Genomic DNA, 26,996 nt, shown 5'->3' on the forward strand with positions numbered 1-26,996 from the left:
AGGGTTGTGCCTTTTATCGTGTGCATAGCCAATTACGATATATAGGGGTTAATATTTGTATATTTGTTTCACTGTTAGACAGTGGTCTTTTACCACAATTAAGTTGTCTTTTGGGTTGCGCACTTATTTTTCTGTTTATAGGTGCAGGGGAGGAGACAGGGGAAGAATCCACCGCAATAGCCTGCAGCCGGTGAGGGGCGGAGCCACGGTTGCGAGAGGGCTGGTGAAAGGATTGGGTGCGCGCGCCCTCTGTAAGGCTGCCGTACGCGCGCACCGATCGTGTGCCTGGGTGTGCGGCGTGCACTGCGGAGGAGCGGCTCGGCGTGGAGGAGGTAAGGGAGCGAGAGGGAGAAGGAGCGGAGCAACCAGGAGCGGTGGGAGCTGAGGTGACGGGGACACGCTGGGAGATGCGTGTCCCCTGATCCGTCACAGACGATTGAGTTCGCGTCCCTTCTGCGAAGCTACTGCGCGCGCGGCCCGATCACGTGAGTGGATGTGCGGCGTGCGCCGCGGAGGGACGGCTATGTGAGGAGAGGGTAAGAGATTGAGGAGGCAGGGAATCAGGGCAGGAGAGCGGAGTGGGGATTGAGGTGGAGGGGACGTGCTGAGAGGCACTTGTCCCCCGATTCGTTACACACTCCTTGGAAAATGATAGCAACACACAAAAAAAAAAAAAAAAAAAGTTGTTGCACTTTGTGGTTTATCTGCAGTGAAAGAACAATACAACATTGCCTACAAAGAAAAGAAAAAGAAGAAATATACAATATATGTCTTCTGCAAATGATTATTCTCAACTCTCTACAGAACACCACACTAATGTACAAAAAGCATCCTTACATGCAGTCAAATAGTGAGTCCAAAAGGGGAGCACACCTTGGTACCTATCCATATTATTTGCCTGCAGTTTGTTTCTCCTGGAGGGGACTATACTGGTGACACTTTTCCCGGTAAGTATCTCGGGTAGCGAGGGGTTTCTGGAGCTGAAATTAACGTGGTTTATCTCTAGAGATTCTATACTTCCTATGTATGTAAACCCTGTTACAAAAATAAATAAATAAAAACTGACTAGAAGGAAATATTTACCTGTTCTGGTTTCTTTAGAAATAAAGCGATTCTGATATAGAATACATATAGAGGATTGTTTCCTTTAACCTTACCACACCCATCCTACCCCAGTAAAAGGTGAATAAATCCGAGGCAGAGAGAATGGGATCTTTGCCTTTGTAAGATCCTGTTTAGGCAACAGTGGGATTAAATGAATGGCAACACTTAAGAAAAAAAATCTAACTCTTCCAAAGTCTCTATGTTTACAAACTAGCTTTAAAAAGTATTTTAAAAAAACTCTTCAAAGGTTTTTGAATTTTGTAAACAATGTTTCAATCCCCTAGATTGAACCACATAAATATTGCACTGCTATTCATCTTTGGTTTTAGCAAAAAATATCATATTCTGCAATTTTTGATGGAATTTTTAGGCTTTGATGACTATACAAATGGCTGTAATTTTCTATCAAAGGATTTTTTTTTTTTTTTAGCATGTGCTCATTTCTAAAACATACATTTTGGTAGCAAAATAAAGTACAGACACTTTATTAGAGTAGTTTGATGATCTATGTTGAGGATACAATTGGTTAGGATAGTTTGCACTTTTTAAATAATGCAACTATTGAGTGATCTTAACTAAATATGTATATTTTAGGTAGGGAAGGGGGTCATCCCTGCTCAACCTTAATGTTCATAAGTATATAGTTAAGATAGCGGTGCAGTGGGAAAGAACAGATATATTTTCAAAAAAGTGATCAAAGGGTGATCACCAAAAGGTTCCAATTATATTGCACTCAGCCTATAAATTCCTAATGATTGAACAGTAGGTGTCCCAGAGTTGCATTGTTAGTGCAAGACACCAAGGAGGTAAGTACAATGAAAAAATGAAAAAAAAAATAAAATTTTATTAAACTCTTCTATCAAAAAACACTCTAATAAAATATTAAAAATCTTGCCTCTATTGTTAACACAGAGTGTGCTGTTTACTCCATTAGTGTCCAATAGTACTTGTGCCAGAAAACACCCTGGATACTAAATTGCCTCCAGGTGCCAGTATATGCAGAGGTTGGGAAAAGAAACACCCTAATCATGGGTGTACATCTCAATCTTGGTTTCCCTGTCTGAGACAAAATGTTCATGTGTATGATGCTACAATTTGCAACAGTTCACAGTGCATTCACTTCTGTGATACAACCACAACCACAGCAACAGTAAATACTGTATGTCAAGCAGTGCTGTTAAGGTTATACACTTGTGAATCCTATAAACAAATGTTACTTAATGACATGGAGTGTATCGATATTCTTGCACTCTCATAGTGCCTTTCAATGTATAGAGATCGCTGTCTACCACCATAGATAGCAAGTCATATAAGTTAACACAAACATATGTACAAAGTCTGTTTCAGACACAAGCCTATCTTAAATAGTTCTAAAGCGGCTCTAATGGATAGACGTTAGTTGCGTCTCAGAAACACTGCCAATCCACTGTGCATCAAACAAGGGGTTAATACCCTCTACGTGTATATATACACAAGTCCCAGTGCCTCAGTAAATAGTAACTAAGTTGCACATAGGTAGAAAATTAGAGCCATACAACCATAATTCCTCTGCGTCTAGGGTCTGCATCTAGCGTTTGATCAGCATGTTGTTCAGCACACTGTGTGAGGCAAGTTCCTCCGAACTAGCTGACGTCATCTGTGGTTGCGTCGCCTGACTGCCCGACAGCTGTTTCGTGCCGTGAACCGGCGCTTCTTCAAGGGGGGAAGAGTGTGCCTGCATTCGCAAGATCTCTACATGTATACCTCTCCTGGGGGTGGGGCTGAGGGTTACAGCTAATGTGTATGCATTCCCCAATTCGTTTTTGCCTAGAGGAGTTACGTATCTGCCTCTTAAAGATGTAGCACCTTATTTTAGTGCCTATTTGTATTCCAATGAATAGTGCAGTTCCAAGATAAGTGTTAGCTTACTTATAGGAATATATGTAAAGGATGTTAGTTAGACATTATATATCAGGATAAATATGGATTGGTTCTCATAGATGGGTCACAGAGTCTATTATTGTAGCTGCATATATGTTAGTGTGTAGGATTGGAAACTTACTAAGCGGGCTGCCCATAAGGTCAATACAGCCCTCCTAATGATTTAACATATTTAATTCTTACTATCAGCAGGATGATCAGAGGAATGCAATAGGGGTTAATTCCAGGCTATATAAAAGATGAAATAATAATAAAACCTTCATTCAGCCCCAAAGGGCTCTGAGTTTTTAATTTAGAAAGCCATTTGCATTCTTTCTGAAATAAGTGTCTGTTCCAATCCCCTTTGTGGGATCCTAGGGGTATTTCGTAGTCACAAAGTCTTTTAGTGTAACGGTATATATGTTAATGTGTAGGATTGGAAACTTGCTGAGCGGGCTGCCCATAAGGTCAATACAGCCCTACTAAAGATTTAGCATATGTAGTTCTCACTATTAGCAGGATGATCAAAGAAATGCACTAGGGGTTGATTGTAGGCTATATAGAAGGTGAAAAAATAAAACCTTCGTTCAGCCCCAAAGGACTCTGAGTTTTTAATTTAAAAATCCATTTGCATTCTTTCTGCAATAAATGTCTGTTCCAATCCCCTTTGCGGGGTCCCAGGGGTATTTGTTCAATGCCTGCAAATTGTAAGACTTTACAATTCCCATTATGGATACCATTGACATGTGTCGAGACAGGTGTATCCTGATTGTTACGTATTGAGCCGAGGTGCTCAAGAACCCGTATTTTAAGTTCTCTATACGTCTTTCCCACATACATTTTTTCACAAGTACATTTGATTACATAAATGATTCCTTTGTTGTTACAGTTAATAAAATCTTTTATCCTAAATGTGTTTTCTTTATCAGTGTCGGTAAACGTTTTTGTTTGAGGCATGAACATACAGGCTTTACAACGGCCACAGGGGTAGGATCCCTGTGGTTTCTGATCCAGCCATGTCCTTGTCTGTGCTGGTTGATAATGACTTTGAACAATCCTATCTTTAATGTTTCTAGACCTTCTACTTGTAAATGTTGGAGATCTATTAAGTACCTCTGCTAGATCCTCGTCCTCAGTTAGTAGGTGCCAGTGTCTATTGAAAATTCGTCTAAGGTCATTCCTTTGTGTATTATATGTACTTATATAGCGAATCACTTCCTTAGGGGTAGTCTTCCTCCTAGTTGGAGTCAGAAGTGTGTCCTTGTGACTTGCTATCTATGGTAGTAGACAGCGATCTCTATACATTGAAAGGCACTATGAGAGTGCAAGAATATCGATACACTCCATGTCATTAAGTAACATTTGTTTATAGGATTCACAAGTGTATAACCTTAACAGCACTGCTTGACATACAGTATTTACTGTTGCTGTGGTTGTATCACAGAAGTGAATGCACTGTGAACTGTTGCAAATTGTAGCATCATACACATGAACATTTTGTCTCAGACAGGGAAACCAAGATTGAGATGTACACCCATGATTAGGGTGTTTCTTTTCCCAACCTCTGCATATACTAGCACCTGGAGGCAATTTGGTATCCACGGTGTTTTCTGGCACAAGCACTATTGGACACTAATGGAGTAAACAGCACACACTGTGTTAACAATAGAGGCAAGATTTGTAATATTTTATTAGAGTGTTTTTTGATAGAAGAGTTAAATACAATTATATTATTTTTTTCATTTTTTCATTGTACTTACCTCCTTGGTGTCTTGCACTAACAATGCAACTCTGGGACACCTACTGTTCAATCACTAAATATGTATATGCATTGATTTATTTATTTAATCGTTCAACTAATACACAACTATTTTCATGAACGTGAGTAAACTAGGTGATACAGCTGCAAATTTCAGTAACTGAGCAGACCGAAAACAAATATAATTTTATTTTAAAATATACAAATGTCATTACATATATACCAATATGTAGAACAAAGTGTGTTTTCGTTATTAATATTAAGTACTTCCCCTACATACATCTTAGAATTTTTGTTCATATACATTTTACTTCAATGGGATACATATTCTTCTAGGATGTCAATTCTACATTGGGTGAGAAAAAAGAATAGCCAATAGATAACCAGTTTAAAAAAAATTTGAAGACAAGTATTTCCTTGATAGGGATAATTTACTATTAAGCCCTCTACATAAAACAGAGTTTAAAACTGTTTGCCTAAACTGCAAATCTGAAAAAAATACATTTCATGTAGGAACAAGTTAAATTAACAGTAAAAAAAAAATGTTGATCCATTATTCACAGGTAATAGGTTTATTGCATGGGTTTTTCTTTATAAAAAAAAAATATATATATATATATATATATATATATATATACACATACATACACACATATATATATATATATATATATATATATATATACATACAAATACATACAGTACATACATACATATATATATAAAAACTCTCTCCAATAAAGAGCATATTCACTTGTCTTAGACAGGTCTGCAAACCTGCCTTTCAACCATTATCACCTAGCATACAGTGCTTCCACAGCAGCAAGGGATTCTGGGAAATGACAAGCAAATGAGCACACAATGTGTCACCTTTTGCATGAAATCCAATTTTACATGGAACCTTTATAAGCAAATGCTGTGCTGTTCACACAGCTTTTTAGCACAGAATGGGATTAGATGCAAACCCAGTCAAACCACTCACAGACTGATGTTTCAACCTTTATCAGTCTCATCAGTGTGAGGATGGTTGTACTGGCTTTGCAATTTTCAAGGCTGCGTAGGTTTACCAGATGCTAACTGTGGAGGTTTTTTGTCGCCTTTTTCACCCACCATAAGTTAAAATGTGTGTGTGTGTGTGTGTATATATATATATATATATATATAAAAAATGAAAAAATGCCTAAAACTGACCGAATAAAAAAAATGTACCTAAATCAGACAAAGTATGCTATACAGTAAAAAGCTGCAGACGGTGCTGGGGATAATATAAATATGTAAACAAAGAAAGTGAAAAGTATTCCACAAAAAGCACTCAGGTGTACAAAAGTATATACATTTATTAATAAATACATCAAAATGAGCACAAAAAGGATAAAGTAATCTCTAGTACCTCTTAAGCAAATCTAAAATTTTTACTTGTGAGCACATTCACATGTCTTAGACAGGTCTGGAACCCTGCTTCCCGCCATTATCACCTAGCATACAGTACTTCCACTGAATCAAGGGATTTTGGGAAGTTACATGCAAATGAGTACCCATTTTGTCTCAAATCCATTAGTACATGGAACCCTTGTGTCAATGCCCGCTGTTTTAAACATAGCCTGGGATGAGATACACTGACTTTGCAGGCTGCAGTGGATGCACTGTATACTAGGTGATAATGGTGAAAAGCAGGGTTGCAGACCTGTCTTTGGCTTTGTCCCCTCTGGCGCTGAGCTTGCTCATGCTTGGAGAGCTCTCCAAGCATGAGCACGGGTGTCCTTTAAATTTTCGCAAGCGCTCGCGGGGGGGGGGGTGCGGGGGGGACAATGCAGGGAAAGCTGAGCACGCTTGTAAGTCTGTAAAATTTGTTTATGTAAGCGCAGAGCGCCGGTGAGCGTGTGTGCCCGCGCATCGCGTGAGAGGGGACTTGTATATATATATATATATATATATATATATATATATATATACAAGTCACCTCACCAAGCGCCGCCCGCTCAGCGAGCTCAGCGCTAGCGGGGACCCAGCCTAAGACATGTGAATGTGCTCACAAGTAATATTTTTATATGCTATAAGCTAACGGTGGAGGGTTTTTAGTCTATATCATAGCTTTTGGGATGTCTATTACCTTTGTCTTAAGCAAATGTGATAACTGCTATATGTGGTTAAGATATAGACATTCTGATCACATAGTAAAGATATTTTGATTATTATCTATTCATTTATTATATTCTTTGTTACAGTTATTTTTAATACATTTAACATATAACTTTATCATTTGAGTGTGTAACAATAGCATTTAGTACATACACTTCTGTAGTTACATGAAATCAGGAGGAATTGCTTTACTTTTAAATGGATGGATTTAGTTGTATCCATCATTTGAGAGATTATTATTAATGTATAATAAATTACTAGCATAGGTTATTACTGTAGAGGCAACGTTTATTCTAACATTTGCCGTAAACTAGCCGGGTTACATTCTGGGTATGTGCTGGGTATGTGCTGGGCTAGTTTGAGGCACGTTTAAGGTATTTCTGCATTGACTAACGACCCATAGGATTAACACAGCAGGGATCCCTGGCAGTCCAATTCAGTTTGAATGGGACTGCCAGGGACCCCCGCTGTTAATCTGATAGGCCATTAATCAATGCAGAAATGCTGGGGCTAGTTTAAGGAAAGTTTAAGGCATGTATTCAGAATGTACCTGGGTGTTTCCTGGGTTTTTTGGGGAATTGCCACTGGTTTTTGTTCGAATAAGAGTTGCCTCTACTGTATGTTACTATGCTTGTCTCAATGTGTGTGCTGGTCTAAACCCAAATTGAGTCTTATATAGTGTGTTTGATAACAATGTCAGCTCAAGTGAAGTAGGCTTTAAACCTGCTACAATCATGTGCTTCTCCATGGTATACATGTTATTTACGATCCTTGTCTCACACTCAGATTATCCCTGAACAATTCGTACAGCTAACGTCTAGCAAAACAGTGTGTGGTCTGGTTATCGGATTGCCGGATCAGCTGTGCCGGTTCAGCGCTCATCGCTTTTATTTGGTCCGACATCATGGAGGAAGCAACATAAATAGAACGAATGTCCGCCTCCTCATTAGGCCTCCGAACTAAGCGGTTGGCGAAACATACGTCAGGGCTTGTTCCTTTGTCTGTACTCTCTGAGTACCTCTGTGCCTTAGCACTCACTCACTTCTTCGTGGATACCTGGCATTCAGCAGCGACTCAGCGGTTGCCGTTGTCAGCACATCAGAAACGGTTCTTTCATCTGCTCAGGACTATTTCTCAGCGGTGGCTTAGTATTGACTCAGCCGTGTCTCAGTACTCCCACTCCTTATACTATATTAGGAATTGTCCATATGCCTATCTATAGAGCGGCTGTTATGAACTAATATTTATGGACTGCCTTTACCCAGGGGCTCATTATGTGTGGATCATACTCTTTATGTCTGACACACCTACGACACTGCATGTTTTTCATTGCTGTTACTCCATTCGTAACCAGGTATCCCTGTACCCCTGGTATAAATATATACATTTGTTTTGCTGTAGATTGGGGGTTGTGTTGTTCCACCAGTATTCTCATCAGACCGGTCGGTCTTGTAGGTGGGAGGCTGATTGCATGCCTCATCCCCCCTATATCATTGTTACTTATCAGTCATTCTCATGCTTTACTTTTGTATTATTTAGTGGCTTTGTGGCTTTACTTTATTTAGGGGTATTATTTTTATCCTAATTTACTTACGAGGTACTAGAGATTGTTTTATCCTTTTTCTTTTCAATTTAATGTCTTTATTACATTTATATACTTTTTTTACGAGCATTGACACGAGGGTTCCATGTAATAATGGAGTTGAGACAAAATGGGTGCTCATTTGCATGTCATTTCCAAGAATCCCTTGCTGCAGTGGAAGCACTGTATGCTGGGAATAATGGTGAAAGGCAGGGTTGCAGACCTGCCTAAGGCCTCGGCCAGGCTCCCTGCTTGCTCGCTGAGGCTCAGGGAAAGCGGGTGCTTTCCCTGGCCTTGCGGTTGCTTACCGCACGCGCTGTCAGCGGGCCGTCAGGAGGCGGGCCGGGTGTGTCACTGGCCAGGGGCGGGCCAGTGACGTCACGGAGCTGGTTCGCCCTCATTGGGCGAACCGCTCACGTGACCGGCCTGTCGCGCCAGCAAGCGGGGGAATTTTAAATTCCCCTAAGACCAACGCTTCCGCAAGCGCACGGAAGGGTAGGTGAGTTCCTACTAAAGCCGCTCTAATTGCGGCTGTAGGGGCTCAGTGCTGAGCGGGAGCGCACATCAGCGCGCTTCCGCCAGCAAGCAAGGAACATGGCCGAGGCCTAAGACATGTGAATGTGCTCACAAGTGATCTTTTTATTTGCCGTATGCAATACGGTGGAGATTTCTTGTTGCCTTTTTCACCCACCATAACCTTAAACCTTAAACGTGTATATATATATATATATATATATATATATATATATATACATACACACACAGTGGCGAGAAAACGTTTGTGAACCCCAATGATAATGACGTAAATTCCATAGTTTTTCCATGATAACCTTGTTGAATCAAAAGATGTTTATATTAACCAAGTCCATGTCTTTTGAAACAAAATGATGTATGAATTAGAAAAATCAATGAGTAATTAAGAGTCATCGTATGCGCAAAAGTGAAACCCTGATTTTATAAGCTAAATTAAGGGGATAATTAGAAACAGGTATTTAAATAATTAGGTAGATCTTCGGGTGTGGGTTTGGGAGGCCACAACCTAGATTAAGAACAGAAACAGTGCAAGTTTGGTCTTTACCATAGACGTGGGTGGTAACATGTTATGCGACGATCAAAATAAATCTCTGAGGACCTCAGAAAAGCAGTTATTGATGCTCATCAGTCTAATTTTGGTTACAAAACCATTTCTAAGGATTTGGGGCTCCACCAATTCACTGTCTGACAGATAGTCTACATATAGGAGAAAGTTCTAGACCACGGTCTCTCTACCTAGGAGTGGTTGTCCTACCAAAACCTCTCCAAGAACAAACGGCAAATCATCCACAAAATCACAAAGAACCGCAGAGTTATATCCAAGGACCTGCAGGCCACTCTCGCCTTGGCTAATGTGAGTGTTCATGACTCAACTATTAGAAAATGACTGAACAAGAATGGTGTTCATGGAAGGATAGCCAGGAGGAAACCACTGCTCTCTAAAAAGAACACTGCTGCCCATCTGAAGTTCAAAGAGCATACTGCTGCGGCCAAGTTTATTCGAGCATTTGCCCGTTCTTGGCCGCAGCAGTAGCCTGGCGTGCGCCGGAGGGTGACGGGCGCGCGCCGAAGCAGCGGAAGAGCGCCCTCCGATCGGGGCGCTCTCCCTACCGCTGCCGGGTCCCCCGGAACCCCCTGCCGCCGTCCCCCACATCGCGGGACACCAGGGCTCCCTCGGGGAGCCCTGGACGCGCGTGCAGGGGGCGCAGGCTCCCGAAGACGCGTGACCGCGCGCACGCCGAGGGGCGGCCACTAGCAAGCCGGGAAATCTCCCGGCTTGCGGATCTGGCCGCACTGCGATTAAGTGTGTCGCCAGTGTATAGAAGATTCACAAGATTCACAAGACTTCTGGAACAATGTTCCAGAAAAGTCAAATATGTGTCAAAGGTAGAACTATTTGGCCTCAATGAGAAACGTTACGTTTGACGAAAACCAAACACTGCATTCGAACAGAAGAACCTCATCCCAATCGTCAAGCATGGTGGTGGGGTGTGATTTTTTGGGGCTGCTTCGCTGCCTCGGGACCTGGATGGTTTTCCATCATTGACGCAACCATGAATTCTGCATTTTATCAGAAGATTCTAGAGGAGAATGGCAGTGAAAGTGGGTCATGCAGCATGACAATGATCCAACACATACAAGCAGATTTACAAAAGAATAACTATAGAAAAAAAATCGTTTTTTGAGAATGGCGTAGTCATATTTCTGATCTAAATCCCATCGAAATGTTGTGGCAGGATCTGAAGCGAGCTGTTCATGCAAGGAAGCCCTCAAATGTCACTGAGTTGAAGCTGTTCTGTAAGTCGGATGGGCCAAAATGTCTCAAAACCGATGTGAGACTGACAGGCAGTTACAGGAAAACTTTAGATTAAGTTATTGCTGCTCAAGGGGGTGCCACCAGGTAAAGAATCTAAAGGTTCATAAACTTTTTCACACATGGATATTGAATGTTTTATCATTTGTGGATAAATACATTTTGAAAAAGTATCATGTTTTTGTGTAATTTGCTTAATAAGGTTATCTTTATCTATTATTAGGACTTAGCTTAAGATCTAATAACATTTTAGGTTTGAAACATGAAAATCCTAAGGGGTTCACAAACTTTTTCTCGCCACTACACAGTACATACACACTGCATGTGTGAGTATTGCTTAAAACAAAATACAAGTTTCTCATACATTTGTAGAGTAAAACACTACTTAGCTGTCTATAATTAGACACTAATCACACTGAAAGTTTACAATATATGCCACTAAAACGGATTTCATGTTGTCTTTCGTTTTTAGGTTTCTAGACAAAATACGTAACTGAAACCAAAAAGGTCCCTGCAGATGTGTGTAATCCTTATCGTGTGTGTGGGGCTACAAAGCAAAATCGGGTAACATGAAGCATTCAACCCAACGTTAAAGCACCAGTCCCGTAATGTACATAACACAACTTGAAACATACCATTCATGTAATTTTTTTTTGCAAAACCACCGTTTTTCTTGGCTGTCTCATCAAGTATATTAGTAGCTTGCAATCATCATTCAGAAATTGCTTTAAAAAACTGAAACAAGTCCCAAAAGCCCAAGAGTGACAGCAATGGAGGATACTTTTAATTGAAATGTTTGAATTTAAAAAAAATGGAGAGAGGGAGGAACATGGTGATTTAAACATCTTACAGAAGGGCGCTGCCCATTGGACATAGTTTATCAAATGTACAGTAACTTTAAAACGTTACGTATGAGTATGCCGACATACAAGTTACTCCGGATAATAGATTTTTAGCTACAGGCAATTGTTTCAAGCTGTTGCTCTGCTTCAGCTGCCATAGCTGCTGCCTGTAATTGTTCTGTCTCACTCTGCATGGCACTGGGGGTGACTTGCTTGCGTTCACTATGCATATTGTTCTCGTGACGTTTTAGGTCAGAGGCCTTTGCGAACGCTTTAGTACACGATGCACAAATAAATGGCTTCTCCCCTCTGTGTCTCCTCTCATGGTCCTTTAGGTGAGATTTGTGCTTGAATGCTTTATCACACATGTGGCATGCAAATGGTCTCTCATTACTGTGAACTCTCTCGTGTTTTTTCAAATCTGGCGCTCGGATGAAAGACTTTGCACACACCTCACAGCTGTAGGGCTTATATCCTGTGTGAATTTTCAGATGTTCTTTCAGGTGTGCCTGCGTAGTGAATGCTTTGGCACACATTTCACAGACGAATGGTCTATCTGCCGTGTGCAACTTCTCATGTTTTCTTAGCCGAATTTCGTCTGTAAAGGTCTTGCCACATGCTTGACATGCAAATTGTTCCCTGTGACCATACAGTAAATACTCAAATTTCATGTCACTCGTTGCTGTGGTCCAAGCTGGTGCTTGCTCATCTTTCACTTCGCTAATGCTGTCATTAAATGTCAAGGCTTGAGGAGTTTGCGATCCCAAGTCCTTTGGTTCAGTTGTTTCCATTGCCTCGACTTCCTGACCGTAGCAATTAACTTTCCGAACTTCTTCACTTCCCAATTCTTTTAGAATTGCCTCCTGGACCCGCAGTGTAGCAGTGGGTGACTTTTCCTCTTCGTGACTTGGTGGAGTTCCCTCAACTGTGTCATCAGAGGGACTATCATCCTGATCTCCAATCTCCTCTACTTCATCATCCTGGTTGTCATTGGCCTCACCTACTGGCCGACTTATTTTCAAGCTCGTTTCATATGAATATTTATTCTTTGTAGTAGAAGGATTTTCCTCTGTGGTGGAAACGTCACGCTTTTGAGAGCAGAGCTTATCCAAAAACCGAATACCAAGTATCTGGCCCGAGGACATCATCAAGTTGACATCTTCTTTCTTGACGCCAATCTTTGCAGTGTACATGTAGTTGAGAACTTCCTCGAATATATCAGAACGCAGGAAGTCAATTTCTATTACTGAAGAACTGTCAACTTCCAGTTTCTTGAAAAGTTTCTTGAAGTATGTGCTGCACGCAGCAAGTACACATCTGTGAGCTCTGAACTTGACATCTTCAACAACAATTGCTATGTCGCAGAAATCTCCTTCTAGGCGTTGCTCATTTAGTGTTTTTAAAAATACAGTTTTATGATCATCATCATTATATTTTATAGTTTCAGACATACTGATGAAAAAATCCTGAAGGGTAAAAGAAAAACATATGTAAACAGAACTGGCAAAATTAACGTCATTTCAGTTACTCAATATAATGTCTAGAGGTAATTAAATGTATTGTGCGTTCACGACAAAAAGGATACTAAAGGCTCGATGTCTATAGTCCCAACACTATTCTGGCTCGTCACTGCCAGAAGGGCCTTGCCATTGCAAGCCAATGTGTTACAGAGCCCTCTTGGCAGCAAAAGATTTAAGTCAGATGGCTGTAAAAAGTCAGGCAACTGCTAAATTACAGCATAGTCTAAGATTGTTTGACTTTCTGAAAAATGTAACCCAAATATCTGTGTAATTCAATAGCAATTTCAATTCCTACTGTTTTCCAAATAAGATCAGACTTCTGATTGACAGGTACTCTGAAAATGTTCTCCTTGTTGAAACTGACAATCTCCTGTTGATTTAGAATAAAAAATAATCACCTTCCACTTATGTGACTCCAATATACTGCTGTGTCATCAGAAATGTAGTGCTCTTGATAACAGCCTGTGCTAACTCCATGTTACTATGTGTTCATATGTTAAAAGTATGTCAGTAAACATATATTCAGTTAGTTATACAACTTATAATACCAAAATCTATAAACATTTAAAAAATGTTTAATAGATATTTTACTTAAATAAAACTGGATGAGAAAAACACAATATAGCAAGACAGAACAAAGTAGTTTGAATAAAAATACACTGTTTTTTTACAGCTAACTTAAGCTTTTTAAATGTTGGATGTGAGCATTTCCAAATAATCATGTACATGCTGCTTTTTTGTCTTGACAAATTGTATAATTCACTTAGCATGGTGATTTCTATCAACATCAATGACTATAGAACACATTGTCAACATCGATTATTATATAACACATACCATGAACACATGAAAAGACAAAAAAGACAGCGCACGACGTCTCATAGTGTACAAATGTATATATAATAAAGCAATAATATGGTGGTATGATATGCTCCGTGAAAAACGGCTGCCCTCATTGGGTTTAGTTTGTTCCGCCGATCCGCCGTGTATTCTGATTCCGTACCAGGTGTGATTTTGCTGCTGTGTGGATGTTTGCCAGCCTGTGCACATATGCAGAGATCTGGACAGCCTGAAATAGGAGCGTCTACAACGACCGGAGTGGGAGCGCATGAGGACAGCCGTTTTTCAGAGAGGGATTTCACTGACACCCGAGCGGTAACATGTACCAAAAACATGTCCTGCCTATATAATCGATTTATTCTGTACGTGCATATTATACCACCATATTGTTGCTTTATTATACTGTATATACATTTATACACTATGAGAAGTCGTGCACTGTCTATTTTTCTTTTCATGTGATCTTCATGATGTCGAGCCATCTATCCTGACGAGCAGCAGACTTTATCATATTATTTAAGAGGTTTAACAACAAAGTTTTTTTGTTACACTATCACAACGTTTAAAAAACAATTGAGTGCAAAAAAAAATATTTTGTGTGTACTTTCTGTAATTGTTATTGAGATTATATATTTACACAATTGTATATTTAAGTCACTATCTATCACACAATTGGTGCGCAGTTACATTTTTCTTTCTTACATACCATGAACAAAAGAGGGAACTTCCTTAAAGAAGACGGATAATTACGAATAATTCTGTTTTGAAAGAAGATCACCTGAAAGAGAAGACAAGAGATTATGATGAAGATTCTCTTTGTAATAAAATGTTTTTATCCACAGTACTTACAATTGTTAATTTTATTCCACGAACATTGAAGCTTACTCAAATGTGCAGTCTGACATATTGGACTATATATATATATATATATATATATATACACATATATATATATATATACACAGTGTTCGACAATCCTATACATTTGCACGCCCGGGGCGAGTGGATTTAACATCTGGGCAAGCTCCTATTGGCCCAAGCAGCACACGTGTTTGTTTTTTTAAATTTTCCCTGCTCGCGCTGAAATTTTCCCTGCTCGCGCTGGAAAAAAAAAAACTCCCCCTACCTGACTGCTGATTGGCCACAAAGCCTGGGAGCGCGCGGCAAGGCTCTATATGAGCCCGCCCCCAACGAGCGCCCATTCTTTCTGCCTGGAGATCTGTTGGAGAGTAAGTACTCTCTAATCCTCCATCCTGCGGCCTCTGCTCCTTCCCTGCCTCCTGCAAGCCAACCCGTGCGATCCCCCTGGTCCCCACATGGCTCCCTAATCACCCCCGCGGCCCTTTGCTCCTTCCTGCTGCCGCCTGTATGCGCCTTTGCGTTGGCAATTGATCACGTGACCATACTGTGAATAATCTGTGTGGAGGGGGGTGGGAGACTTCACCCACTGCGCCATATCATCTGATCACACACACAACTTTGCTATAAAGATTTAAAATGCCTTCACTAAGTGTTGTGATTTCTTTATTTCTGGGTGTAGGTGTGCGGTGTATTTTGAGAGCTTACTGTCATTTATATTGCATGTTAACAAGCTTCACAGTCCGTACTTTTACAAGCCGATCAAGTACTGTACTCTGGAGGGGGGAGGAGGCAAAAAGTTGCTGTGTTCTGATCCACATTTTAGGTATCAGCCTGGTCGCACCCATCAGTCTGGACCCACCATCTGCCTTCCAGCACCCATCTGCCTTCCACCGCCCACCCCCTGCCTGCACTGATTGTGTGCACTAATTTTGGCTTCAAGTAAGTGTTGCATACAGTATACTGACTTCCGACTGTTTGCCAATCATTCCATCTTTACTAATTGAAAGATCTTTTTCTACATTTTAGGTATCAGCCTGGTCGCACCCATCAACTTGGACCCACCGTCCAGCACCCACCGTCTGCCTGGAACCAACATCTGCAAAGATGAGCAACAAGACAAGACAAACTTCACTCCATATATTTTTGTGAGATAAAAACCAGGGACCATCTCAGCGTGTTAACCAAACAGAGACTGTAGAAGATACTCCTCCAGATCAAGCCAGTCCGATAGCAACAAAGTTAATCCATAAAAGAAGAAATTTTCAAGACAGTTGGCTCAAAGATTTCACATGGTTAAAATATAACAAGGAATCAGTTGTTGCATCATGTATTATCTGTTCGGATTTTGCTCGTAAGACTGGCGTTACTCCGCCTACACACATACGACAAATTTTCAATACACCATTTAAAGTAGAAAGTTTCAAATATCATGGAAAGTCTGGTCTACATATCAAGTGTGCCAAAAGTTTGAGTGCACAAAAAAATCCAGAAAGCACACCAATGGGGCAATGTGTAAAAAAGATGGAAAGGGAAATGTCCAATAAACCATTCAGCGACATAAAAGAACTGTTAAATTATGCACGCAAGCTTGGCGTTCATGTTCTCAAACAATATAGTAACGATGAGCGGTGTGCAGAATTTGTCAAATTTATTGCCGAAAAACTAAGAAATGACATTGTCGCTGAAGTTAAAAGTAGTTCATTCTTCAGATCATATCTACTTTGTGAGAGTTGAACAGCTCTATCCCCAGGAGAAGCACTCTGAAATGTTACGGCCTACTGTGTCCTACAGAGGAGTATACCAATTTGAAATACAAATCCAAGTGATCTTGTTTTGGTAATTCTATTTTTCCGTGGATCCTAACAAAGGTAAATACTTTACATTGATAAGCCTATACTAAGTACCTATCACCTCTTCAGTGTAACTATTTGAGGGGGCCTGAACTCACCAGCAAAAAGAGGGAAGATGCTCTCCGTATAAAAAAGATCCAAAGCACAGGTGACGTTCCTCCAAGAGACACACCTCCTGCAGGAGGATACCAAAAGACTAAAAGCACCATGGATCCAAGAAATAATCGCGGCACCATACACTGGAAAGCAAAGAGGAACTGCAATACTAATAAACAAAAATGTGAACTACACCATCCATACATTCTGAAAGATCCGGGAGGAAGAAATCTCATGGCCGACATCACCATAGAAGACTCAAGAATGTTGTTGGTTAAGGTATATGCCTCAAACTTGCCTAACCATTTGTTTTTCACAGATCTCTACCAAAGAATTTTTGAGTGGGATGCAGAGACCGTTGTTGTAGGAGGCGACTTCAATGTAGTGGAGGGCTGGACACTTGACAGATCAGGAAACAAAAGGATATCGCACCACTCGCACTCACACTGGGGAACTTTAAAATCCTTCAGAGAACCTAACACTGGTAGACCCCTGGAGAATTTTAAACCCGCTAGTATTCACACGCACACAATATGTTCTCAAGAATAGACCGGTTCCTAATCTCAGCTAACTTAACGAGAATAAAATCAGCTAAAATAGAAAATATAATAATTTCAGACAATTCACCAATATGGATCAACTTAAGACTCAGTAAACCCCAAAATATCTCACGAAGCTGGCGCATGCCTACATATCTAGCCGACTCAAAAGCGTTCAAAGCGTATTTACAAAACCAGTGGTCCAACTATGAGACGGACAACCAGCAGCACACTGTAGAACCCATTCTGTACTGGGAAACATCCAAAGCAGTACTTAAGAGGCCATATAATTGCTTATAGTATTAGGAAAAACAAAACCCTAAACACCAAACTGAACAACCTAAACACACAACTAACAAAGGCATTCCAAATATACAAGACAGATAATACAAAACAAAATAAGAAGCATTATTTAGAAACCAAAGAGATGTACAAGGCACTGCTGACAGAAAGAGCACAAACCCAACTTACAGTATTTATCAAAAAAAAAGCCGGGGCGGGGGGGGAAGGCCGGGGCGGGGGGGGCGGAAGGCTGGGGGGGGAAGGCCGGGGCAGAGGGGGGGGAAGGCAGGGGGAAGGCAGGGGCAGGGGGGAGGCAGGGGAGATGGAAGGCAGGGGCGTGGGGGGAGGCAGGGGCGGGGGGCAACGGGGGTGTCATTGTGTGTGTCCATGTGTCTGTCACTGTGTGTGTCGGGGGGAGGGGAGGGTCAAAAACGGAGCTGGGGGGGGGGTCAAAAACGGAGCTGGGGGGGGGTCAAAAACGGATCTGGAGGGTGGGGTCAAAAACGGAGCTGGGGTCAAAAACGGAGCTGGGGGGTGGGTTCAAAAACGGAGATGGGGGGGGTCAAAACGGAGCTGGGTTGTCAAAAACTGAGCTGGGGGGTCAAAAACGGAGCTGGGTTGTCAAAAACAGAGCGGAGGGGTCAAAAACTGAGCTGGGGGGTCAAAAACGGAGCTGGGGGGGGTCAAAAACAGAGCTCAGTTAAGCCCCCCTCAGCAGCAGCAGCAGCAGCAACAGCAATAGCAGGCGCCACCACCACCAGAGAGCATTTTCCTCACCTCATGCAGCAGCAGCAGTGTGGCCGGGGGTTGGGGACCCCTGGGTTAGAGCGCACCGGCCAATGAGAGCCGTGGGGGGGGGGCAGGCAATCCGGGAGGGGCGAGACACCAGCCAATGAGAACCGTGGGAGGGCGGGCGGACCGACGGACCAATCAAATGGTCTCCAGAGACTCACAACCAAGATTTTCAAATTTATATATATAGACTACAAAGAACTATACACAACAATCCCAGATGAAAAAGAATTAGAAGGAAAAGTTATACAAGAAGCAAACCTTCCTCCGATCTCCAAAGCAAATAGAGAGGCACTAGATAAACCTATAACAACCCTAGAAGTACAGGAAACTATCAACACACTTAAAAATAACAAATCTCCAGGACCAGGTGGCCTTAGTGCAGAATACTACAAATTATTAAATCCCAAAATAGCAATATCACAAACCAACCTATACAATCATATAAGGGAAGAAAAACAAATTCCGCATAACTATAGTATAATCAAGCAAAAATAATTGTCATCCCAAAACAGGCAGAAATCTGGAACAACCATAAGACCCATTTCCCTGTTAAACCAAGATTTTAAAATTCTAACACTAATTTACCCAAATCACCTCAAAAATATACTTCTCGGAGGCGCATGCGCGACGGCAAGGAGTATGGCAGCCTAGTCTGAGAGCTCCCTGCCTCGCTTCCCGATATATCACGTAAAATCTACCAAATTCCACACCAAACGGCACACAAACTCATATAAAGATTAAACAATTAACCAGGATGTCACGGAAGACCCCCAAAACGACGAAAAAACAAGGGCTACCAGAATATTTTGTCAGACCGGGGCCGCGCGGTGCAGGCTCAGAAATGGCGCCGGTTTCAAACGCCGGCTCAGAAACTGAACCCGACGGGGAGGAGGAGGAATTAACCCTGCAGGAACAACTGCCGGCAAGACAATGCGACATAACTAGACTTTGCACTGATCTTAAAGCTTTCTTTCAAGCTGAAATAAAAGAGCTGAAAAGGGAAGTGTCCGGACTGGGTGAAAGGACAGGAGTTCTGGAAACGAAAGTGGACCAATCTATAAGTGCCATCCGGAGACAGGACAAAAAATCTATAGACTTACAAGAGCAAATCAATGAATTAAAGGAGCGTCAAGAAGATGCTGAAAATCGCGACAGGCGAAATAACCTCAGGATAAGAGGGGTCCCGGAGAGTGTCTTGTACTGTGAGGAATATATTATGCACTGGATGGAGACACTGCTCCCTGAAAACCCGAAAGACACCCTGGCAATGGACAGATGCCACAGGGCACTGAGAGCTAAACCTTTACAAAACGAGCAACCGAGGGACATAGTAATACGTTTACACTATTACAAAACAAAAGAAACCATACTTAATAAAACCAGGCCCCTACCTGTTGTGGAACATGAAGGAGTGCGGCTCTCGGTGTTCCAGGACCTATCCCCAATAACACTGGCCCGCCGGAGAAACCTACTGCCCATCACCAGAGCCCTGAGGGAGAAAGGAGTCAGATACCGGTGGACCTTCCCCTTTGGCTTACAAGTGGCTCGGGGAGGCAGATCCTACACCATCAAGGTCCCGGAAGATGGACCCTCTTTCTTGGGCAAGCTGGGACTGGGAGAAGGCCCCATAGCTGCTGACCCGGCGAGTCCAACCCCGGACCCCATCTGGTCACAGACCCCAAAGTCCCCCCGAGCGCAGAAAGATAAAACCTAAAAATGTGAGTTAAAGCTAAAGTTCAGAGTTAAGTAGCTGTTTGGTTGCGCTACGAAGTTAACTACAACAGGTCCCAATGCCCACAGATGAAAGAGACACTGTTGATCTATGCCCTAAGAGACTGTTGAAAGTGGCTAGTTAATAAGCTACGAACTCACTTACCCCCTGAGAGTCCGGATCGTGGAGATGAAGAAAAAACAGATGTCCCCATGGTGTCCAAGATGGAGCTCGTCGCAGAAGATGGCGGTGCAACACGAGGCTGATGGAGTCCACGGTGACACGCAGGAGCCGGATGGCAGGTTTGGGCGGGAGCCGGGAGAGCGCGCAAGCACCTCTGCATCGGGAGAAAGCTGGATCCAAAATGGCGGCGGCCGGAAAGACGTCAGCAAGAAGGGGGCGGAACCGGCAAATCAGACGCCATCTTGGAGGAGGCAAGGAGTACCAGAAGGACCCGAGAGGTGACCAAGACGCGCCGGAGCGGGGGAAACGGAAAGGCCCCCACCGGCACGAGTTAGACAGTCCCAGCTCCCGGCGGGCAAATTTAAACAGGTCAAAGATGCGGAGGAAAGCAAAAGACGGCAACTGACGAGAGGAGAAGGTTGGGGAAGTAGCGGGGCAGAGGAGGAAGGTGGAGAGAGAGACAAGGGCATAAGGGGAATGGAAAAGGGGGGTCCAGATAGTTTAAAGGAAAGGGGGGAGATGAGGAGGGCAGCACAGAAGTGACGGAGATGAAGGCAGATGCAGGTAGGATCAGAATGGGATGATAGGAGGCTAATAGGAAAATAGAGGGAAGGAGGAAGGCAGGATTAGGGTGGGATAAAGTAGGAGACTGAGAGAGGGAGTAAGTAGGCAGGACGAAGAATAGATAGAACGCAGGGCAGGGATTAGGATAACGAAGGAAGTAGAAGGTTCAAGTATGTAGATAGAGAAGGGAGTCATCCGAGGGGGGCACCTTAAGAAGAAAGAGAGATGAAAGTGATAGAACAGGAAAGGGGAGGTAGATAAGAGGGAGATAGAGGGATAGGGGGATGTGGAAGGCACAAGCAGGTCGTACTAGGAAAGGTAGAAAGGGGGGACCAGGAGTGATGAGAACAAAGTAAGTGACGGGGTAGATAAAGGAGCGTGAGCTAAAGAAGAAAAAGGGACAAGAAGAGCGACGTGAGTAGAAGGTGGAGAGAGACAGTCGTAGGGCCCGAAGCTAGGAAGATCAAAATAAAGAAATATCAAAAAGGGGACACTATGGGGAGGGACAAATTAGAGACATATTAGGGGGTCTATTCAGGAGGACTTAGACGAAGCCTCGAAAGAAGGGGCAACGAGGCGAACGGGACCTGTTGGGTTTAGCCAAAGTTTGGTAGATAGGAAGATTTAGTAGTTCAAGGGAAGCGGGGGGGGGAGCAGAGGGGGGAAGCCTGCTCCGAAGTCTACATGGGCCTGGCGCTAGGGCAGGGGAGAAAAACCCCTAGGTGCACGGGCGCGACCTTTGGGGTTAGATGGCCAGGGAGGGGTGTTAAACAACACGCCCCAAGACTGGACATCCGGCACAAGAGCCAAAAACCCAGAGGCAGAAGTATCGGCGAAAGGAGAGATGCAAGATTACGCCGAGAAATATTAATTGTTATTGTATGTTGTGTTGTGTATTTGTCTACCCCCCTGTCCCTTGGTGTTTGTTCCCTTTCCCGTATCCTTGCAGAGGGGCCCGGAGAGATTCGAGCGGGTGGAAAAGGCAAGAGACCCACGACAAGACAAACTCGGAATGACAAGATGAAGCTACGTCAGAAGGCCCAGCACAGATCTACTAATGAGTAAGGACATAGTGTTAGTATCCCATAATGTTAAGGGCCTCAATAGTCCGACTAAACGGAGAGTCGCATTTAGAGACTACAGACGCAAAGGTGCGGAGGTGCTCTTCTTACAGGAGACCCACTTTTCCCAAAACAACTTTCCCAAGTACTTTGACAAGGACTTTCGGACTCACTTCCTAGCTTCAGCTCGAGTAAAAAAAAAGAGGGGTCGCTATCCTACTCCATAACCGTATACCATTCAGGCATGACAAATCATATAGTGACAGAGAGGGGAGATACCTAATAATCACAGGCTCCATCAGGGAGTATCCAATAACATTGGCTACAATATACGCCCCGAATGACAATGCGACATCATTTTTTAGTAGTTTCTTTGATAAGCTAAGTAAAGTTGCAAAGGGGAACATTATAGTAGCGGGTGACCTGAATAGAGTCCTCAACCCAAGCCTAGACCGTTGCACGACCACTAACAAACCACACAGACAGGACGTATTAACTTTGACAAAAGGCCTAACAAGTTGTCAGCTTATAGACATTTGGAGAGAGCAACACCAAGGAGTACGTGAGTACACTTTCTACTCTCACCCCCACAATACATACAGCCGGATAGATTACTTCCTTGTGTCCAACAGATTGGTCCCTGGGGTCTCTCGTTCAGAGATCCATGATATTTCATGGTCTGACCATGCACCTATAGAGCTGCGGTGCACATTAGTTCCGCTGGACAGACCTAGAGCGAATTGGAAGCTAAACGAGATCCTCTTAAAGATCCCAGATCTCGGACGGGAAGTAGGTGAAAAAATTACAGAATATTTTGAGGAGAATGAGGGGAGCGTGGCGTCACAAGCCACGCTGTGGGAAGCCCATAAGGCAACCCTCAGGGGAATATTGATGAATCTGGCCGCCAAGCGGAAACGGGAAAGAGAGAAAAAAACTAAGGACTTAGAAACACAAATAGCTGAGCTCTCTGCCCTGCATAAAACGAATAAGAGGGAAAAAACGCTTAAACAACTTTTAGACGCCAAAATTAAACTTAATCTTCTCCTCACCTCCCAGGCGGAGAAGGAAATGGCTTGGTCGAAGCGTAAATTTTATGAAAAAGCGAACAAACCTGATACACTCCTTGCCAATAAGCTAAAAAAGAAGCTTCAAAATTACTCTATTCACGCAATTCGGAACCAACAGGGGGACCTTACCTCCATACCTGGGAAAATCGTAGAGGCTTTTAAAACCTACTACGAAGAGCTATATAATGGAGACAAGGTCACTCATAACACTAAAACGGGAGAGTTATTGAACACCTTCCTAAAAGAGGCAAATTTACCAACATTGAGAAGGGACGAGAGAGAGGCGCTGCAGGCGGACTTTACTCTTGAGGAAATACTGGAAGTCATCAAAGCATTAAAACCGGCCAAGGCGCCGGGGCCCGATGGCTTTTCTAATCTATATTATAAGAAATACGCTAAAATTCTAGCCCCACATATGCTAAAACTATTTAACGATATTTTGGAAGGGGCCTCCTTTCCAGGACAAATGCTTCAGGCTTCCATCTCTGTGATCCACAAACCTGGAAAGGACCCGGCAGACTGCAAGAGCTACCGGCCCATTTCACTGATCAATTCCGATATCAAAATCTATTCTAAACTCATAGCAAACAGCGTGGGTAGTGTCCTTCCCAGGTTAATCCATACGGATCAGGTAGGGTTTATCGGAGGCAGACAGGCGGCAGACAACACCAGAAGAATTATTGATCTGATCGATCTGGCCCAAAAGAAAAAAACACATTCCATGGTGCTAAGTCTGGACGCAGAGAAAGCCTTCGATAGAATAGACTGGCCCTATCTAACGGAAACTCTGGGAGCATTTGGCTTTAAGGGACGTCTACTGCGGGCCATCATGGCGCTGTATGAGGGCCCAACGGCGAGAGTGAGGCACCAGGGCTTTCCCTCTGAGCAATTTCACATAAAAAGTGGAACGAGACAGGGATGCCCGCTGTCGCCGTTGCTGTTTGCCCTTTGTATAGAGCCACTGGCGGCGCACATACGCAACAGCCCAGATATCACAGGCATCTCAGATGGAGAGCTCGAGTATAAGGCCGCTCTGTATGCGGACGATGTTATCCTAACGCTGTCCAAACCGCTCACGTCCCTTCCTAATGTATTTGGAATCCTGAGCAAATTTAACCGCATTTCCGGCTTTAAGATCAATCAGTCCAAATCAGAAGCCCTCAATATAAACCTTCCCAAGGAAGTGGAAAAACTGATTGATCTTAACTTCAATTTTAAATGGCAACCCTCCGCTATCAAATATTTAGGGGTATATCTTACACGGGACTACAAAACTCTATATAAGGCAAACTTTCCCAGGTTAATAAAGGCGCTGAGAGAGGATCTCAGGGTGTGGGCAAAAAGGGGCATCTCATGGATTGGAAGGATACACTGCGTGAAGATGAATCTCCTCCCAAAGATGTTATATCTTTTCCAGAGCCTACCTGTACCGGTGGTTCACTCTGACATCCTCTCCCTGCAGTCAACTATTATGAATTTTATATGGAATAAGAAAAACCCACGAATTGCTAAGGGTATATTAAAGAGACCCACAGTGAGAGGAGGATTAGCGGTACCTTGTTTGTTTGCTTACCACAAAGCGGCCCAATTGGCTCAAATTCTCCAATGGCACACGGACCCAAGCCTTCGGAGATGGGTAGAGTTGGAGAGAAAGTGCTGTGCACCGATTGACATCCAGAAGCTAATTTGGCTTCCCAAATGTAGGGCACGCCAAATAGGCACACCGCTTCAGGCCATTGACAATTCGCTACGAGTGTGGGAGGCCACTAAATTTAAGTGTAAATTAACTACAAAAGCTTCTCTTATGACGCCAATCATTGGCAACCCAGATTTCGCTCCAGGGCTGAACAGTAAAAATTTGACGTACTGGATACAAGCGGGCATAACCCGTCTGAAGGATCTGGAGGGTAGGATACATATTCAAACATTTGAGCAAATTAAATCCGCAAAGGATATCCCAAACACAGAATTTTTTAGGTATCTCCAGATCAGAGATTTTTACAACCAAACCCCAATTAGACCAGCACGCACCAATTTTGAGCAGCTGTGTTCCAGAGACGTGGACACAAGGGGACTCACATCTAGAATGTACAGGGAAGTGGTCTGTCCGGAGACAAAAAGCGAGACCCGGTTAAGCTACATGCGACAGTGGGAGACTGACCTAGGGGAGACGCTAGAGGACGAGGAATGGGAGCAGATCACACAAGCAGTAGCTAAAAGCTCCATATGTACCACACTGAAGGAGAATGCGTATAAGGTCCTGATGCGGTGGTACTACACCCCAGCTAGATTGGCTAAATTTGTTAAGGGCTACTCTCCGCTCTGCCCAAAACAGTGCGGGGAGGTGGCCGACCTGCGACACATGCTGTGGTCGTGCACGAAAGTGGTCCCGATTTGGGAACAGATTAGAGATTGGTTACAGCGGATGCTCGATTGGGAGATCCCCCTGGACCCGTGGTTGTTCCTGCTGGGCAGGCGGATCCAGGGTATGTCAAATGCGACGCACAAATTAATCGCGCATTTTGCAACAGCCACTAGATGCGAGATCGCAGCATTATGGAAGCAACCAGAAATCCCAATTATCCCCAAGATTCGAAATAGGATTTGGCACGTATGCCGGATGGAGCAATTAACGAGTTTGGTTAATGACACCGGCACAAATTTTTTAAAAGTCTGGTCGCCTTGGCTGACTCAGACAGATATCCCCGGGGTGGATGCCACCGCAATCTTGCGTTAATAGGTTCAGGCGCGTTCTCCTTGGGGGGTCAGAGACGGAACGACAAATAGCGACGAACAGTTAGTGGACAGCCCCCGAAGTAGTAGCCCCCCAAAACAAATCAGCGGAGAAATTTTTTTACGCCAGAGACAGAAGCAAGGAGTGCCAACCAGCACGACAGGAAGCCCGTAAAAGACATCAAGTCAGCAGGAACAACCTGGGCCGACCCTCTCCCCCCTCCTTCCTCCCCCCCCCCTCCCCTGTCCGTCGTCTGGTTTGTCTTGTCTGTCCTGTATGTGATGTCCTTGTCCTGTACTGTGGCAGTTACCGTTGCCTGATAAATGATTAAAAAATATTATTGGGGGGAAGTAACACAATGGGATGTGATACAATGTATGCTTATGTGACCCCAATAAAGAAAAATTTGAAGTTGAAAAATATACTTCTCGATATTATATCTCCAGAACAAACAGGTTTTGTCCCCTGGAGACAGTCAATTGCGAGCAAAAGATCTGCGGTGGCCGCGGAGGTGGAAGCAGGACAGTCCAAAAGCAACAACATAATAGTAAATCTCGACGCCGAAAAGGAAGATAGGAGAAAGGAAGAGGCACACAAATTGTAGTGGAAACAAATGATTTCAAATGTATTGATGCATCAGGCTAACAATAGTAACGTTTCAGGACAAGCAGTCCCTTCCTCAGACCAAACACCTCAGGTTCAATACATTTGAAATCATTTGATTCCACTTCAATTTGTGTGCCTCTTCCTTTCTCCTATCTTGCTATTACTTTGGATCCAGCTTTGGGACGCCAGGATCAACGGAAGGTGAGCACCAAATGTAAACTCCTTAAAAAAAAATTCTTTAAAACAGTGGTGTGCCACCTATAATCTCCTTTGTGATGCCGAAAAGGCATTGACAAAATTACATGGGCAGACATTACAGGACTCTCCAGGCACAAAACTTTGGGGAAAATTTTACAACATTAATCCAAACTATATACAACTCCCCCAAAGTCTATATCACAGCTAATGCACTTAACTCTGAACTTTTCACGTTACAATGGGGAACAAGGCAGGGCTGTCCCCTATCCCCAATGTTATTTGATATAGCGTAGACCCCCTAAACGACACCTAAAACAGATGGAGGAATTCAAGGGCATTCAAATAGGTGACAAAGAACTAAAAATCGCAACATTTGCAGACGATATGCTTCTTTTCATTTCAAACCCTCAAAAGGCA

General features: G+C 43.1%; 1 protein-coding gene across 1 annotated transcript in view; it reads right to left on the reverse strand.

Moving 5' to 3' along the window:
• Positions 1-4,933: 4,933 nt before the first annotated feature.
• The window catches only part of ZBTB14 (zinc finger and BTB domain containing 14), a 65,830-nt gene continuing 43,767 nt past the window's right edge, over positions 4,934-26,996 (reverse strand). Inside the window, exons 2-3 of the mRNA XM_075585290.1 lie at positions 14,739-14,810; positions 4,934-13,138 (exon numbers count right to left, since the gene is read on the reverse strand). Of these exons, the coding sequence (XP_075441405.1) occupies positions 11,783-13,138; positions 14,739-14,741 (1,359 nt within the window). The 5' untranslated portion in view covers positions 14,742-14,810 and the 3' untranslated portion in view covers positions 4,934-11,782. The remainder of the gene's footprint in view (positions 13,139-14,738; positions 14,811-26,996) is intronic.

The sequence above is a fragment of the Ascaphus truei genome, chromosome 2, assembly GCF_040206685.1.
Source record: "Ascaphus truei isolate aAscTru1 chromosome 2, aAscTru1.hap1, whole genome shotgun sequence".
Taxonomy (NCBI): domain Eukaryota; kingdom Metazoa; phylum Chordata; class Amphibia; order Anura; family Ascaphidae; genus Ascaphus; species Ascaphus truei.